The sequence below is a fragment of the Primulina tabacum genome, chromosome 2 (genome assembly GCF_025594145.1).
Source record: "Primulina tabacum isolate GXHZ01 chromosome 2, ASM2559414v2, whole genome shotgun sequence".
In the NCBI taxonomy this organism is placed as follows: domain Eukaryota; kingdom Viridiplantae; phylum Streptophyta; class Magnoliopsida; order Lamiales; family Gesneriaceae; genus Primulina; species Primulina tabacum.
Window position 1 is genome coordinate 48,673,935 of NC_134551.1, and position 14,539 is coordinate 48,688,473.

General features: G+C 39.3%; 1 protein-coding gene across 1 annotated transcript; it reads left to right on the forward strand.

Moving 5' to 3' along the window:
* Positions 1–4,713: 4,713 nt before the first annotated feature.
* On the forward strand, positions 4,714–6,344 carry LOC142537811 (uncharacterized). Its single transcript, XM_075643302.1, has 2 exons — positions 4,714–4,877; positions 4,964–6,344. Exons 1-2 carry the CDS (start codon positions 4,714–4,716, stop codon positions 6,342–6,344), a joined length of 1,545 nt encoding a protein of 514 aa, XP_075499417.1.
* The last annotated feature ends 8,195 nt before the right edge of the window (positions 6,345–14,539 follow it).

Genomic DNA, 14,539 nt, shown 5'->3' on the forward strand with positions numbered 1-14,539 from the left:
CAAATTCAATTTCAACGAGTTTTTCAATTTGAGGTATAAATTTGTCAATTTCTGACGATGTTCGAAATTTGTCAATTTTTGAAATAAATCTGATAAATTGTTAAATCGTACCGAAATTGAATGTATTTTTACGAAGAATAACAAATTATAGTTTTGATTATTTGGAATTATTTCTATAGATTATTTCTCAATACAATTTACTTCTCAATACAATTTCTTTCAAATTCATTAAATATTATAACGAGAAATTTCAGTTGTTGAATTGAGACGTTTTTCAGTTACTGTAATGCCCGAGAATTTTGTTATCGTAATCTGAAATGATTGGTTGATAATTGAGATGATAATAGATTGAACGGATCGGACCGGGAAAGCCGAAAAGAAGAATTGATGTATGTGCGAGGAAGAGCCCTCGCGCATATGCGCGACCCCGCCGGGCGCATATGCGCGAGGCAGGCAGAGGACCTCACGCATATGCGCGACATGGTTCCGCGCATGTGCGCGAGGGTGGCAGAAAGTTGTGAAGAGCCTCGCGCATATGCGCCGAGTGAGGGCGCGCATATGTGCGAGTTGCTGTGATGCTACGCGCCGAGACATATTGTCTCGCGCATATGCGCCGAGATAGGTCGCGCATATGCGCCGAGATAGGTCGCGCATATGCGCGAGACGTGCTGCACAAAGGAGTGAGCCACGTTTTGCTGAGACATGCATGATATATATGTATGTATGTCTATATATATATATATATATATATATATATATATATATATAACTGAAGAAAACGCAAATTCAGGGAAGGGCTTGAATTTCTTAGACTTAGGATTTGATTTACGAACAATCCGTCCATCTGATTTTGAATTCGACTGCGGTATTGTGTTTCTAACGACGCAGGCTTCAACTGGACGTAAGTTTTATTACGTTTTGATATGATTTGAAATTATGATACTGTCAGAATCAGATATGATTGATATATGATGTTCTTGACATAGTAGACATCGTATAATCGAAACCGGATTGAGAAACAGATACCGTATGAAATTGTTATGAATTTCAGAGTTGATTTGATTGTCATTAGATCGATTTGATATCAAAATTGTGTTGTTATGGATTATGAGATGTTGGGATTGATATCTGATTGATACGGTATTACGAGGTATATTGATATTATTCAGATTGGTATCAGATGAGTTGTCGATTTGTATATACTGATATTGTATTGCCGGTATTGCGAGCTTGTACAGATTTGAGATTATGATCTGTTATTGTTGAGATTATGGGTTGTACTGATATTAATTATGAGCTGTGTTATTATATTTGTGATGTTGAGATTAACGGGGTTATTGAGATTGTATTGTTATGCCGTCGAAACATCAGTAGATTGTTATTAATCAGATTCGCTATTGATTGCGATTGTATCGTTGTATAGTTGACATTGATCAGATTATGTCTAGATTTGAGTATTGATCAGAACAGGTCTTGAATTGAGTTGTATATTGACACAATATATTCGATATTGTCATTACCAGATTGAATATGGACAGAGTTGAATTCGAGACTTCGACTTCGTCAGACCGAGAAGAGAAATGTATAAATTAATGTTGATTCGGGATTGCACAACTCGAGTTTGATTCAACTTGAGTTTCCCAAAATCACATACTGAGTTGTCATTGCCTCGATATGTTGCAATGTTTGAGATCGTTATGTTTATTCTATTGATTTATTGTAAAATCCAGGATTTTAGATTTTATCATGATAATATTTTGTACCAAGATTTGCAAGATTTTCGAAATGGAATGGATAATTTTATCTTGAGCATTATTTGGAACTCAAGAATTTAAATAATATCGTGTATATTTCGGAATTTGAGATATGCAGAATTATACCGAATATAGATTTAAGATTTGATATACCTGGATAAAGATTTAAGCAGGAAGATAATTCAATCTTGGATTACAAATCTTGAAGTAGATATCATAGGATTTTCGAAAATATTGAAGGATTTAGGGAGGATTTTCGAAATTGATGAAATATAGGGAAAAATCTGCACGATAAAATACAGGCTTGGGAAAAATTTAAAAGTTTAACTACCAGGATTTTAAAAAAAAAAATTATCAAATCTTATCTTGGAAAAATACCACTAAATTTCGAGTTTAGGTAGGGAAATTTTGGGATTTAAGAAATATAATTGGGAAATAAAAAGTCTACCGAATATTGGAAATTAGACACAAAAGTCAAAATTTTTCAGGCTGGACATGGCATAATTTCGAAATTTATCCAAGGGAAAGATATCAAGATTTCGAAATTTATCATCCAGGATCAGGGATAAATATTTAGATTTAGATCACGATTCTAGATGAAGATTTGATTCAATTCAAACGCGCGGATAAACTCGATCGAGATAGCAGCCAACCCCTATAAATAGGATGGCCTATAACTCGAAAATTCACACCATTTTCTACTCCAATTTTTCGAGTTTCTCCCCTAGTTTTCTTAGGATTCTCGAGAGCCGCGAAGCGCTGCCGCAGCTCAGTCGCCGAAGAGGAATTTTCGAAATTCCAGTGCAAGAATCCCGAGGTTTTCACGTTTTTCTCCTCAAGAATTTAAGGTAGTGGGCTTGTTTTAAATGTGTAATTTCGGTGTATGCATTTTCGTTTTTTGAAATTTCGGTTGAATACAATTCTTCTTCTACCCCCCTTCTGGTTATGATTGCTGCATGGGTTTTATGTTGACACTGTGAGGATTCAACTTGATAATAGGAGGGAATCCCAACTATGATATGACCCTCATACGGTGGGGATATAACCGATTCGGCCTCGCCCCCTTAGAGGAATAAAAATTAGGAACTGAATTCAGTAAACCATTGAAAGTAGATGAATCTCAGTGTCAGGTCAATGATACAAATGTGGTATGAGTCAAAATATGCATGGTGTGTGTATGTATTTCGAAATTTTATATGCATGTTATTGTGTACTCGAACGACCCCCACTTGCTGAGTATTTCCCAAAATACTCATCCCTTACTCCCCTCCCCAGATAAATCCGAAGAGCAGGTTGAGGAAGAAGAGTCAGAACAATTCTGGGGCTGGTGATAAATTTCGAGAATTGTAGTATTCGGATTTAGAATTTTCGTATTTTTTTTTATTTGTAAGACGTTTCCGCATTTATTTATTTTCCGTTGTAAAGACAAATGTTCAAATTTTGCGAATTTATGAAATAAACTGGTTTCGGTTTATACTGTGCTACGAGGCTGGTTGTTTTTCGATTGTGTGATTGATGAACAACGCCGGTGTCGACCAACCCCGATCTCGGGACGTGACATTTAAGTGGTATCAGAGCCGCCAGGTTCATAATCCAAGTGGGAAAAGATTTTTTTTTTCGGAAAAAAAAAACGAAAAATTTTCGGACGAATTTTTAATCGGGACCGACGCTATTCCCTCCGAAACGGCCCAACGATCGAGACTCACGACCCTAAAGTCGTGAGGTAGGGGTCCAAATCGCGAAAATCCTTCGTTTAGACCTCCGAAACATCGTTTTTGCCGTTTTAGGAAAGTTTTGTAACCCTTATAACTTTTCATAGGAAACTCCGAATTAGATTCCGTCAACTGTTCTGGAATTCTCTCGACATATGCTTCGAATCCATGTGTCTATCTCAAAACTTTCCAATTTTGGAAATTTCCGAAAATTTTGAATAATTTTGTATATTTGACTCTATATAACCTTGAAAGTTTTATTCTGTCCTATTTGTGATATTCTGAGCATTTTCTTTTTATTTTTTTCAGGAAATGGCTCGTTTTCGTGTCACTGCTCGTAAGAAAGTAACCCCGATTACCCATTGGGAGACTATTCAGTTGGATTACCACCAGCATCGCACGCGCGCTCAGGCTGCTATACATTTAAAGAAATTGGCTATAGGACACCAGGATAGGACTATCAGGAGGCTGAGAGCTAGTAATCTTGAGAGGAGACAACAAGTGGAAAATCCGACTACCAAACTGGAGGCAGCAGAGAAAAGAATTGACGAGGTCTTCCAAATGTTCGAGCTCGTTAAAGAACATAACTGTGAACTGCGAGAGTCATTACAAATAACGATGAGTCAAGCCAAGCAAGCTAAGGAGGAAGTGGATAGACGCACCATAGAACTGTCTGAAGCCCGTCAAGCCCGACTGAGGGATAAGAAAAAAATTGAAGAATCCTGGAATGTGATCATGCAATTATCTGAGAATAACCAAAGGCTATCCAAGGAGGTAGACGAAAGGAAAACAAAGGAGAAGGAGCTCATCCAGAAGAATGAAGCAAACTGCGCACACGCAAGAAATGAATTGAATGACGCGATAGGAAAGATTCTGACCCACAGGGAAGAGATTGCTGAGTTGGAATCGGAAAATCAGAGTCTTCAGATGCAGCTTGCAGAGTTCTTAGACCCAGAGGTGCCTGAGGATCCCAAGGAGGAAGAAGCCCTACCTGACGTGGCCGAGGGGAATGGAGAGATAGCGGATTAGAGCATTTTAGTGAATCATCCTTAGTAGTTTATTCCCATTGTTGCTACGTTTTCTTTTCTTCAGTACATTTATTTATTTAGATTGGTCATGTTCATTTATTTTCCTGTTTGAGAAATCAATAAAATATTTTATTTGTTCCATTGATTTCAATTTACTTCTGCGCAATCTATTGCATGAAACCTACTCGTACCAATTTTTAGAACTTGCGAATGTAGGAAATGGCTGGCAGACCCCCAAGGCAAAACCGCAACCCGCGTTACGCTAATGCCGATCGCGAAGAGAGACAGGAGAATCGACAGGAGAATGGACCACCGCCTGCAGTTAATCTAAGCCGAGCTGATCTTATGGCCATAGCCACCATAGTGGCGGCAACACTGCAAGGGTTGGGAAACCCAAATGCCAATCAACCACTCCACCACCACCACCGAATGGAATCAAATTTCATTATGAATCCTTCCGAAAGAACAGATGTCCGATATTCAGAGGGGACGCTGATCCCGAAGTTGGCCAGAGTTGGCTAAAGAGTGTCGAGACTCAGTTAAGGCTTTTGGAAGTTCCCGAGGCACTCAAAGTAGATGTGATTGTGCCTTTCCTGGAAGATAGAGCAGCTAAATGGTGGGAATCAGTCTTGCCAGCCATGATCGCTGCTGGACCAATCACATGGCGAAACTTCCGAGAAACATTTCTGAAACAGTACTATCCGGCAGAGGTCAGATTGCATAAGTTAAGTGAGTTTGAAAATCTCACTCAAGCTCCAGACATGTCAGTGGTGGAATACACCTCCCAGTTTAATGCACTTGGGTCTTATGCTCCGGCCATCATGGCGGACGAAGTTTTGAAGCTGCACCGCTTCAAGAGAGGATTAAACAGTAGAATCCAGTCAGCCTTAGCAGTTTATCAGCCTGCCAATTTTGCAGATCTTATGGGCGCAGCTATCCGAGCTGAAACCGACATCCACCGCAGGGAGGGAGAGAATAAGAACAAGCGACCTCATGCCGATCAGTCTTCTCAGGGCGGTCAGAAGTTCAGAAAGCCAAACCAATCAGGCGGACCTTCCTCAGGGCAAACCTCAGCGGCCAACCATCAAGGACCCAAGCCATGCCCGAAGTGCGGTTTCAGACACCCCGGGGAATGTCGAAGACCCAGTAGTGCGTGCTTCGGATGTGGGAAAGCAGGGCACAGGATCGCAGATTGTCCTACGGCCGTCAACCAAGCAGCTGGGCCCAACAAGGGAACTGGGCCGAATGTGGAAGCTAACCCCAACAAACCAAAGGAGAATAAGCCTAATGTCAGGGTGTTCGCTATGAACCAAGAAGAGGCGGACGACGCCAATGAAGTCGTATCAGGTACCATCTTACTTCAAAAAGTACCTGTTTATGCATTGTTTGACTGTGGTGCTACACACACTTTTGTGTCTAAAAGGTTTGCTAAGAAATTAGGACTTAAGCCCGAATCTCTAACTGAACCTTTTCGGATAACCACACCTATGAGTAAGACCATAGAAACTCATGAAATTCACAAGGATTGTAAGATCGGTATCGCTAATCAGACTTTCAGTGCCGACTTGATACAATTGGTTATGGTCGATTTCGGCATCATTCTAGGGATGGAATGGTTAGACAAAAACCATGCAATAATGGACTGTAAGGGGAAAAGAGTTAAGCTCCGAACCCCAAATCAGAAAGAGATCGTGTATCATGGTAAATCCAAGAAACGGAAATCACTCCTTTCCGCTTCCCAGGCATGGAAGGCCATGAAATATGGAGAAGACATATATATACCTAGCAATGATCAACGAAGTGCAAGGAGAAGTCGAAATGAGGATAGAAGACATCCCAATAGTATGTGAGTTCCCGGATGTTTTCCCAGAAGAACTCCCAGGGACAGTTTCGGACCGCGAAGTTGAGTTCAAAATTAATCTGGTTCCTGGTGCAGCACCAATCTCTAAAGCACCTTATAGGATGGCGCCAGCTGAACTCAAGGAGCTAAAAGAGCAACTCCAAGAATTGCTGGACAAAAAGCAAATTCGACCTAGTGTGTCCCCATGGGGAGCGCCAGTACTCTTTGTGAAGAAAAAAGATGGGAGTATGAGATTGTGCATCGACTATAGGGAACTGAACAAGATCACTATCAAGAACAAGTACCCTCTTCCGAGAATAGACGATCTATTTGACCAGCTCAAGGGAGCCGCAGTCTTTTCTAAATTGGATCTGAGGACTGGATACCACCAACTGAAGTTCAGGGCTGAAGATATCTCCAAAACAGCTTTTCGGACAAGATATGGGCATTATGAGTTCACAGTGATGCCTTTTGGGTTGACCAATGTGCCTGCAGCCTTTATGAACCTAATGAACAGAGTGTTCAAACCATTCTGGACCGGTTCGTAGTGGTATTTATTGATGACATCCTCATTTATTCTCCCAACGAGGAAGAACATGAAGAGCACCTCCGCCTTGCACTACAGACACTGAGGGAGAAAGAGCTATATGCTAAGTTTAAGAAATGTGAGTTCTGGCTTAAGAGTGTATCCTTTTTAGGACATGTGATCTCGGAAGCAGGAGTATCAGTGGATCCCAAGAAAGTTGAGGCAATTACAGAGTGGCCAAAACCTAAGAACGCCACAGACATCAGGAGCTTTCTTGGACTGGCAGGTTATTACAGGAAGTTCGTCGAAGGTTTTTCTTCCATAGCTATACCACTGACTAAGCTCACTCAGAAGAATTCCAAGTTCATCTGGGACGAAGGTTGCGAGAAAAGTTTTCAGACATTGAAAGAAAAACTTGCATCCACGCCAGTGCTAATCTTACCTACTGATGATAAGGAATTCACCATCTACAGTGACGCATCTAAGGAAGGTCTGGGATGCGTACTCATGCAAGAGGGAAGAGTGATCGCCTATGCGTCAAGGCAGTTGAAATTGCACGAAAAGAACTACCCTACGCATGATCTTGAGTTAGCAGCAGTTGTCTTTGCCTTAAAAATTTGGAGGCACTACCTCTATGGCGCCAAGTATGAAATTTTCACAGATCACCAAAGCCTCAAGTACTTGTTCACCCAAAAAGAACTAAACATGAGGCAAAGGCGATGGATCGAACTACTGAAGGATTACGACTTGACTATAAGTTACCATCCACGTAAAGCGAACAAAGTGGCCGATGCTCTGAGTCGGAAAAATAGAGGCAAGATCACTCTAGCTTCCCTCTCGGCCCAGCCATGTCTACAGGAGACCGTCAAGTTAAATCAGGACCGAGACCCCGAGCTAAAGAAACTTAAGGAGCAAGTCGAAAGGGGGAAGTCTCAAGATCTACAAATTGATGACAAGGGAGTCCTTTGGATGAATGGACGACTGTGCGTACCGAACAACGATAACCTTCGCCAAGAAATACTATCAGAAGCACACAAGTCCAAGTTTTCAGTCCATCCAGACAGTACAAAAATGTACAGAGACCTTAAGAGGAATTTTTGGTGGAACGGAATGAAAAGAGATGTGGCAGTATTCGTCTCTAAGTGTCAGGTTTGTCAACAGGTCAAAGCAGAGCACCAGCGACCCGGAGGATTATTGCAACCGTTGGAGATACCTGAGTGGAAGTGAGACCATATCTCCATGGACTTTGTGGTAGGATTACCAAAGTCAAGGCAAGATCAGGACGGAATATGGGTAATTGTAGATAGACTTACAAAATCTGCACACTTCCTACCCGTCCGTATGAACTACAATCTGGACAAATTAGCTACACTGTACATAGACAATATTGTAAGACTTCATGGAGTACCAGTGAGCATCCTGTCTGACAGAGACCCAAGGTTCGTCTCGCGCTTTTGGAAGAGCTTTCAAGAGGCCATGGGAACGAAAGTAACCCTAAGTACGGCCTATCATCCTCAAACCGATGGACAAACGGAGAGAATCATCCAAACTTTGGAAGATATGCTGCGAGCATGCACTCTTGAATTCAGTAGCAATTGGAGCACTCATCTACCTTTAATTGAGTTTGCTTACAACAACAGCTATCACAGCAGCATCGGAATGGCCCCATACGAAGCTCTTTATGGAAGGAAATGTCGATCACCACTTTATTGGGATGAAGTGGGAGAAAAAGCAGTAGTAGGACCCGAGCTCGTACAGATAACAGTAGACAAGGTTACAGTTGTCCGAGAAAAACTCAAGGCAGCTCAAGACCGACAAAAGAGTTGGGCAGGTATGAAAAGAAGGCCAGTGGAATTCAACGTGGGCGATAAGGCCTACGTAAAAGTCTCGCCTATGAAAGGAGTTGTCCGATTCAGCAAAGCTGGGAAGCTGAACCCCCGTTATGTAGGACCCTTCGAAATTCTGAAAAAGGTGGGTACACTGGCATACAGATTGGCACTGCCGCCAAACATGTCAAGAATTCATAATATTTTCCACGTGTCCCAACTACGGAAATACATCTCGGATCCAAGCCACGTGTTGGAAGTAGAACCGATCATAATCGAAAGTAACTTGGGAGAAGAGCTGAAGTACGAAGAAGTTCCCATCAGGATCGTGGACACCAAAGACCAAGTACTAAGGCGACGAATCATTCCCTACGTCAAGGTGCAATGGACTGAAAGAGAAGCCACATGGGAGCTGGAAGAAAGGATGAGGAACCAATACCCTTACCTCTTCATAGAACTAGTCAACCCAAGTTTCGAGGACGAAACTTCCCATAAGGAGAGAGGGATGTAAAATCCAGGATTTTAGATTTTATCATGATAATATTTTGTACCAAGATTTGCAAGATTTTCGAAATGGAATGGATAATTTTATCTTGAGCATTATTTGGAACTCAAGAATTTAAATAATATCGTGTATATTTCGGAATTTGAGATATGCAGAATTATACCGGATATAGATCTAAGATTTGATATACCTGGATAAAGATTTAAGCAGGAAGATAATTCAATCTTGGATTACAAATCTTGAAGTAGATATCATAGGATTTTCGAAAATATTGAAGGATAGGGAGGATTTTCGAAATTGATGAAATATAGGGAAAAGTCTGCACGATAAAATACAGGCTTGGGAAAAATTTAAAAGTTTAACTACCAGGATTTTAAAAAAAAAATTATCAAATCTTATCTTGGAAAAATACCACTAAATTTCGAGTTTAGGTAGGGAAATATTGGGATTTAAGAAATATAATTGGGAAATAAAAAGTCTACCGAATATTAGAAATTAGACACAAAAGTCAAAATTTTTCAGGCTGGACATGGCATAATTTCGAAATTTATTCAAGGGAAGGATATCAAGATTTCGAAATTTATCATCCAGGATCAAAGATAAATATTTAGATTTAGATCACGATTCTAGATGAAGATTTGATTCAATTCAAACGCGCGGATAAACTCGATCGAGATAGCAGTCAACCCCTATAAATAGGAGGGCCTATAACTCGAAAATTCACACCATTTTCTACTCCAATTTTTCGAGTTTCTCCCCTAGTTTTCTTAGGATTCTCGAGAGCCACGAAGCGCTGCCGCAGTTCAGTCGCCGAAGAGGAATTTTCGAAATTCCAGTGCAAGAATCCCGAGGTTTTCACGTTTTGCTCCTCAAGAATTTAAGGTAAGTGGGCTTGTTTTAAATGTGTAATTTCGGTGTATGCATTTTCGTTTTTTGAAATTTCGGTCGAGTACAATTCTTCTTCTACCCCCCCTTCTGGTTATGATTGCTGCATGGGTTTTATGTTGATACTGTGAGAATTCAACTTGATATGGGAGGGAATCCCAACTATGATATGACCCTTATACGGTGGGGATATAACCGATTCGGCCTCGCCCCCTTAGAGGAATAAAAATTGGGGACTGAATTCAGTAAACCATTGAAAGTAGAGGAATCTCAGTGTCAGGTCAATGATACGAATGTGGTATGAGTCAAAATATGCATGGTGTGTGCATGTATTTCGAAATTTTATATGCATGTTGTTGTGTACTCGAACGGCCCCCACTTGCTGAGTATTTCCCAAAATACTCACCTCTTACTCCCCTCCCCAGATAAATCCGAAGAGCAGGTTGTGGAAGAAGAGTCAGAACAATTCTGGGGCTAGTGATAAATTTCGAGAATTGTAGTATTCGGATTTAGAATTTTCGTATTTTTTTTTATTTGTAAGACGTTTCCGCATTTATTTATTTTCCGTTGTAAAGACAAATGTTCAAATTTTGCGAATTTATGAAATAAACTGGTTTCGGTTTATACTGTGCTACGAGGCTGGTTGTTTTTCGATTGTGTGATTGATGAACAACGCCGGTGTCGACCAACCCCGGTCTCGGGGCGTGACATTTATAGTTAAGCATATGTGATATGTAGAGTTATGGGCTGATGTGCCTAGTCATTGGCTGATGTGCCAAGTCTTCGGCTGAGTCGCCAAGACACCGGACGTTTGGTCGTATCGATGTTGCTTAGGAGAAGAGCAGCTCCTATCACCGAGATTTGATACAGAGAGGACCAGAGTCCGTGAATGAGAACGTACCACCACCACGATCGGGAGAGTAGGTGGGTGTTATGTTCTTATTCAGATCGAGATCCCTAGATTAGGAAAGAGTCGAGTCAGAGATTGTGAGTCAGAGTTTGATTGATAGTTTTATATCGATTCATGTCTTTCAGATTTGATATATGTTATTGATATTTGTTTGATGCTTTTATATCTGCCTATATGATTGCATGTATACATGATTTATACTGGGAATGTATTTCTCACCGGAGTTATCCGGTTGTTGTCTTGTTTGTATGTGTGCATGACAACAGGTGGGACATGATCAGGGTCAAGACGAGGACGAGAGAGGGCTAGTTTAAGATCTGTTTCATTACCGGACATGTAGTGAATGAACAGTAGTTGTTATAATTTACTTTTGTACATGACTTGTACTTAGATCTGGATATTGATCTTGTAAATGAAATAAGAGTTATTTCATATGTTGCGTACTCTTGTATTTAAAAAAATAAAATTAGACCATGTTTATTAATTGATCTAATTATTCCCAAAGATGATTAAGAAATGAATTAGCGTCCGGGTCCCCACAGTTACTGTTTAATCAAATTATATATTCGGAGTCTACGAGATATATTATATATTTTGATACAGATTCTTTGTAGTTTAGCAGAAGTTTTCATATAATATATTATTTGAAGTTAATTATTTAAGATGTAACTGATGTTATATCGTGAAGTAAATACATCAGAATATTAATTGTTGAACGATTAATATTTATAATTGAGTTTATATTTTTGTTGAATTTTTTTTTCGGCAATTTGATGTTGAATATTGATGTTATGATTGTGTTGATATGATGACAATGACATGATAATTATTGTTAAATTATATAAATGCGCCACAAGCCTCGGGATCAAAGAAAATGTCAAATTATATAATTTGACCATTTCTTTGATCTCGAGGCTATATATAAATATACTCGATTATCAAATACGTGTTGACGCATAAAAATATGTTATTGTTTAGTATTGATGAATACTATTACATTAAACGATGGTAAAGAACCAGAAATGAGTTATTTGATCTTATATGTGTTGTTTATTATTGTTGATGTTGTTGGTTGTCTGTTATTAAGCAGCGATTTAATGTTACTATTTTTGTTGTAGAATATATATTTATGACGTAAAAGAATATATTGTTGTTTAGTATTGATGAATACTATTACATTAAACGATGGTAAATCACCGAAAAGAGATGATTTGATATTATGTGTTGTTTATTATTGTTTATATTGTTGGCTGTCGGTTATTGGGTAACGATTTGTTGTTACTATTGTCGCAGTAATAAGGGAAAGACATATTGTTGATGTTGTTTGTCGCATTAGTAGGAGATCAATATATTGTTTATGTTGTTTGTCAAGTAGCAGGGGAGCATCGTCTATTGATATTATTTGTACGTTATGATATCAGTCGTTGTCCATAAATAACGAATAGATGTTCAGATATGAGTCATGAAATATTTATGTTATGTTTCAGTTATGTTACATTGTTATTAATATAATTGTTATATATTACGATGACATTTGTTGTATATGTTTATCTTTCGTGGCATGTTTCTGTTGCACGAATTACAAGACTAATGCTGATACATGATAGAGATGAATGACTAGGTTTGTCTAGTCAAAAGAAGCTTGTAGTTGACGGTGGATAGAGATATTATAGGTATTGTCGTATTTGAGTTATGTGTTATATAATTATTATATTGTTATTGCTACACTGATTTAAATAGCGTTGATTGCACTATTGTTTCGTATATACATCATTAATTATGGTGTCGAACAAATTTTTTATGCATATTACGTCACATATTATATGATTACGTTGCAAGTTTGGGGCGTCACACCTGACTAGTCGGGTAGTCACTAGAGTCAATTCAGGTAGCAAAAACATTACGCGATCAAATCGGGTACTTGACACCAACTAACCGAAACCCAAAAAACCCGACCCTTGCCCACCCTAGTTAGAGATTGCATTAAATTTATGTTTTTCCCCGTCTATGTCAAAATCTTAATTAAAACTAGTGACATTTCACATGCAACTTATAATCTTGTTTTATAATTAATTTGATTTATATTCAAATAAAGGTAATATCATAATTATAAAAAAATAATGAAGATTCATAATGCATTGATTATATTTAAATAAAAATCATACCATAATTGTAAAAATTGGTGAGAGATTAAATTGTAATTTTGAATAGATGATTTTTTTTTTTTGTAAATCATGAATGAGTTTTTTTTATTAGATAGATTATAAAAACCGTAGCTACATTAAGCTACGGTTTTTTGGAAAATCTTCGCTTCATATAGCGACGGTTTTTCCCAAAACCATTGTTATATATAGCGACGGTCTTGTCAAAAACCGTCGCTATATATTGCGACAGGTTTTTCAAAACCGTCGCTTCATATAGCGACGGTTTTTCCGTCGCTTTTATTCAGCGACGGTTAAGTTAAACTGTCGTTTAAATTAGCGACGGTGTGTATAAAACCGTCGCTTAAATTAGCGATGGTCTCTATCTAACCGTCGCTTAAGTAAACCGTTGCTAAATAGCGACGGTCTTGTTCAACCTAACCGTCGCTAATTTATAACGGTTATTGAGAAACCGTCGCTTCGCCCAAAACCGTCGCTAGTCCCTTTTTTTTTTTTTTTTTGTAGTGGCATGCGTATGGGCTGTGGGGTAAAAGAATAAAATGGTAGTAAGTAAACATCTCGCATTTAAGAGGAAACCACTGAAGGATCCATCTTATTCAATGTCTGTCCCCTTGTCTGTAGTCTATCTTAAATGAATGTCTCATCTTCATGCATATATATATATCTATGCTGTAATAAATTTGTCTCTGTGGCTACTGAATCTCAGACTAAGAGAAAAATGCCTACTGTTCCTAAAATCCCAGAGACATTACAGGTTCATGTACTATAATATTTCTGAGCTTGAAAGATTGAATTGTTTTAGCACCGAGTGATTTTAATCTCCCCGGGGAAAGTAAGGTTTTTTTGGTTATTCAATTTGTATTGCCCCAGATTCGACGACTGGTCCCCACTGTACCAAGACGAGTCTTTTCAGCGTGCTTATGTCTCCACTCATACGTAACTTAGGAAACTTCCCAGGGGATCGCCCGTCCCAAAATTGCCCCAAGTCAAGCACGCTTAACTTTAAAGTTCTTATGTGATGAGCTACCGAAAAGAAGATGCACCTTCTTGATATGAGTAGTACATATCAAATCTTTTAAGCCTCTTAAACTGCAAAGTCTCATACCTGAACAGTTTCGGAATCCCTCTGCTTCCGGTGTAAGATCGGTTCATTCATGTTCCCTCGGCCTAGAAGCCTGTCAGGAGCTGCTTATTATCCGTGCAACCTCATGGCACCGGCGATAACTCCCCGCCCTTTTCGGCCATAGGCCTCACATGACCATCAGCTTCCGCTTGGTTCGTCCCCGAACCACACCGTACTAGGAGAGTTCGGCTTTGATACCAACTGTCATGGCTTAGCCCACTTGTGATATTGTCCGCTTTGGTCTGAGGTCTCACGGCTTTAAAACGCG

Excerpts from the sequence above, each read along its gene's own strand:
- LOC142537811 (XM_075643302.1), top strand. The coding sequence starts at position 4,714 with ATGGCTGGCAGACCCCCAAGGCAAAACCGCAACCCGCGTTACGCTAAT. Across the intron at positions 4,878-4,963 it reads GTGGCGGCAACACTGCAAGG|ATGTCCGATATTCAGAGGGG; the intron begins GTTGGGAAACCC and ends CCGAAAGAACAG.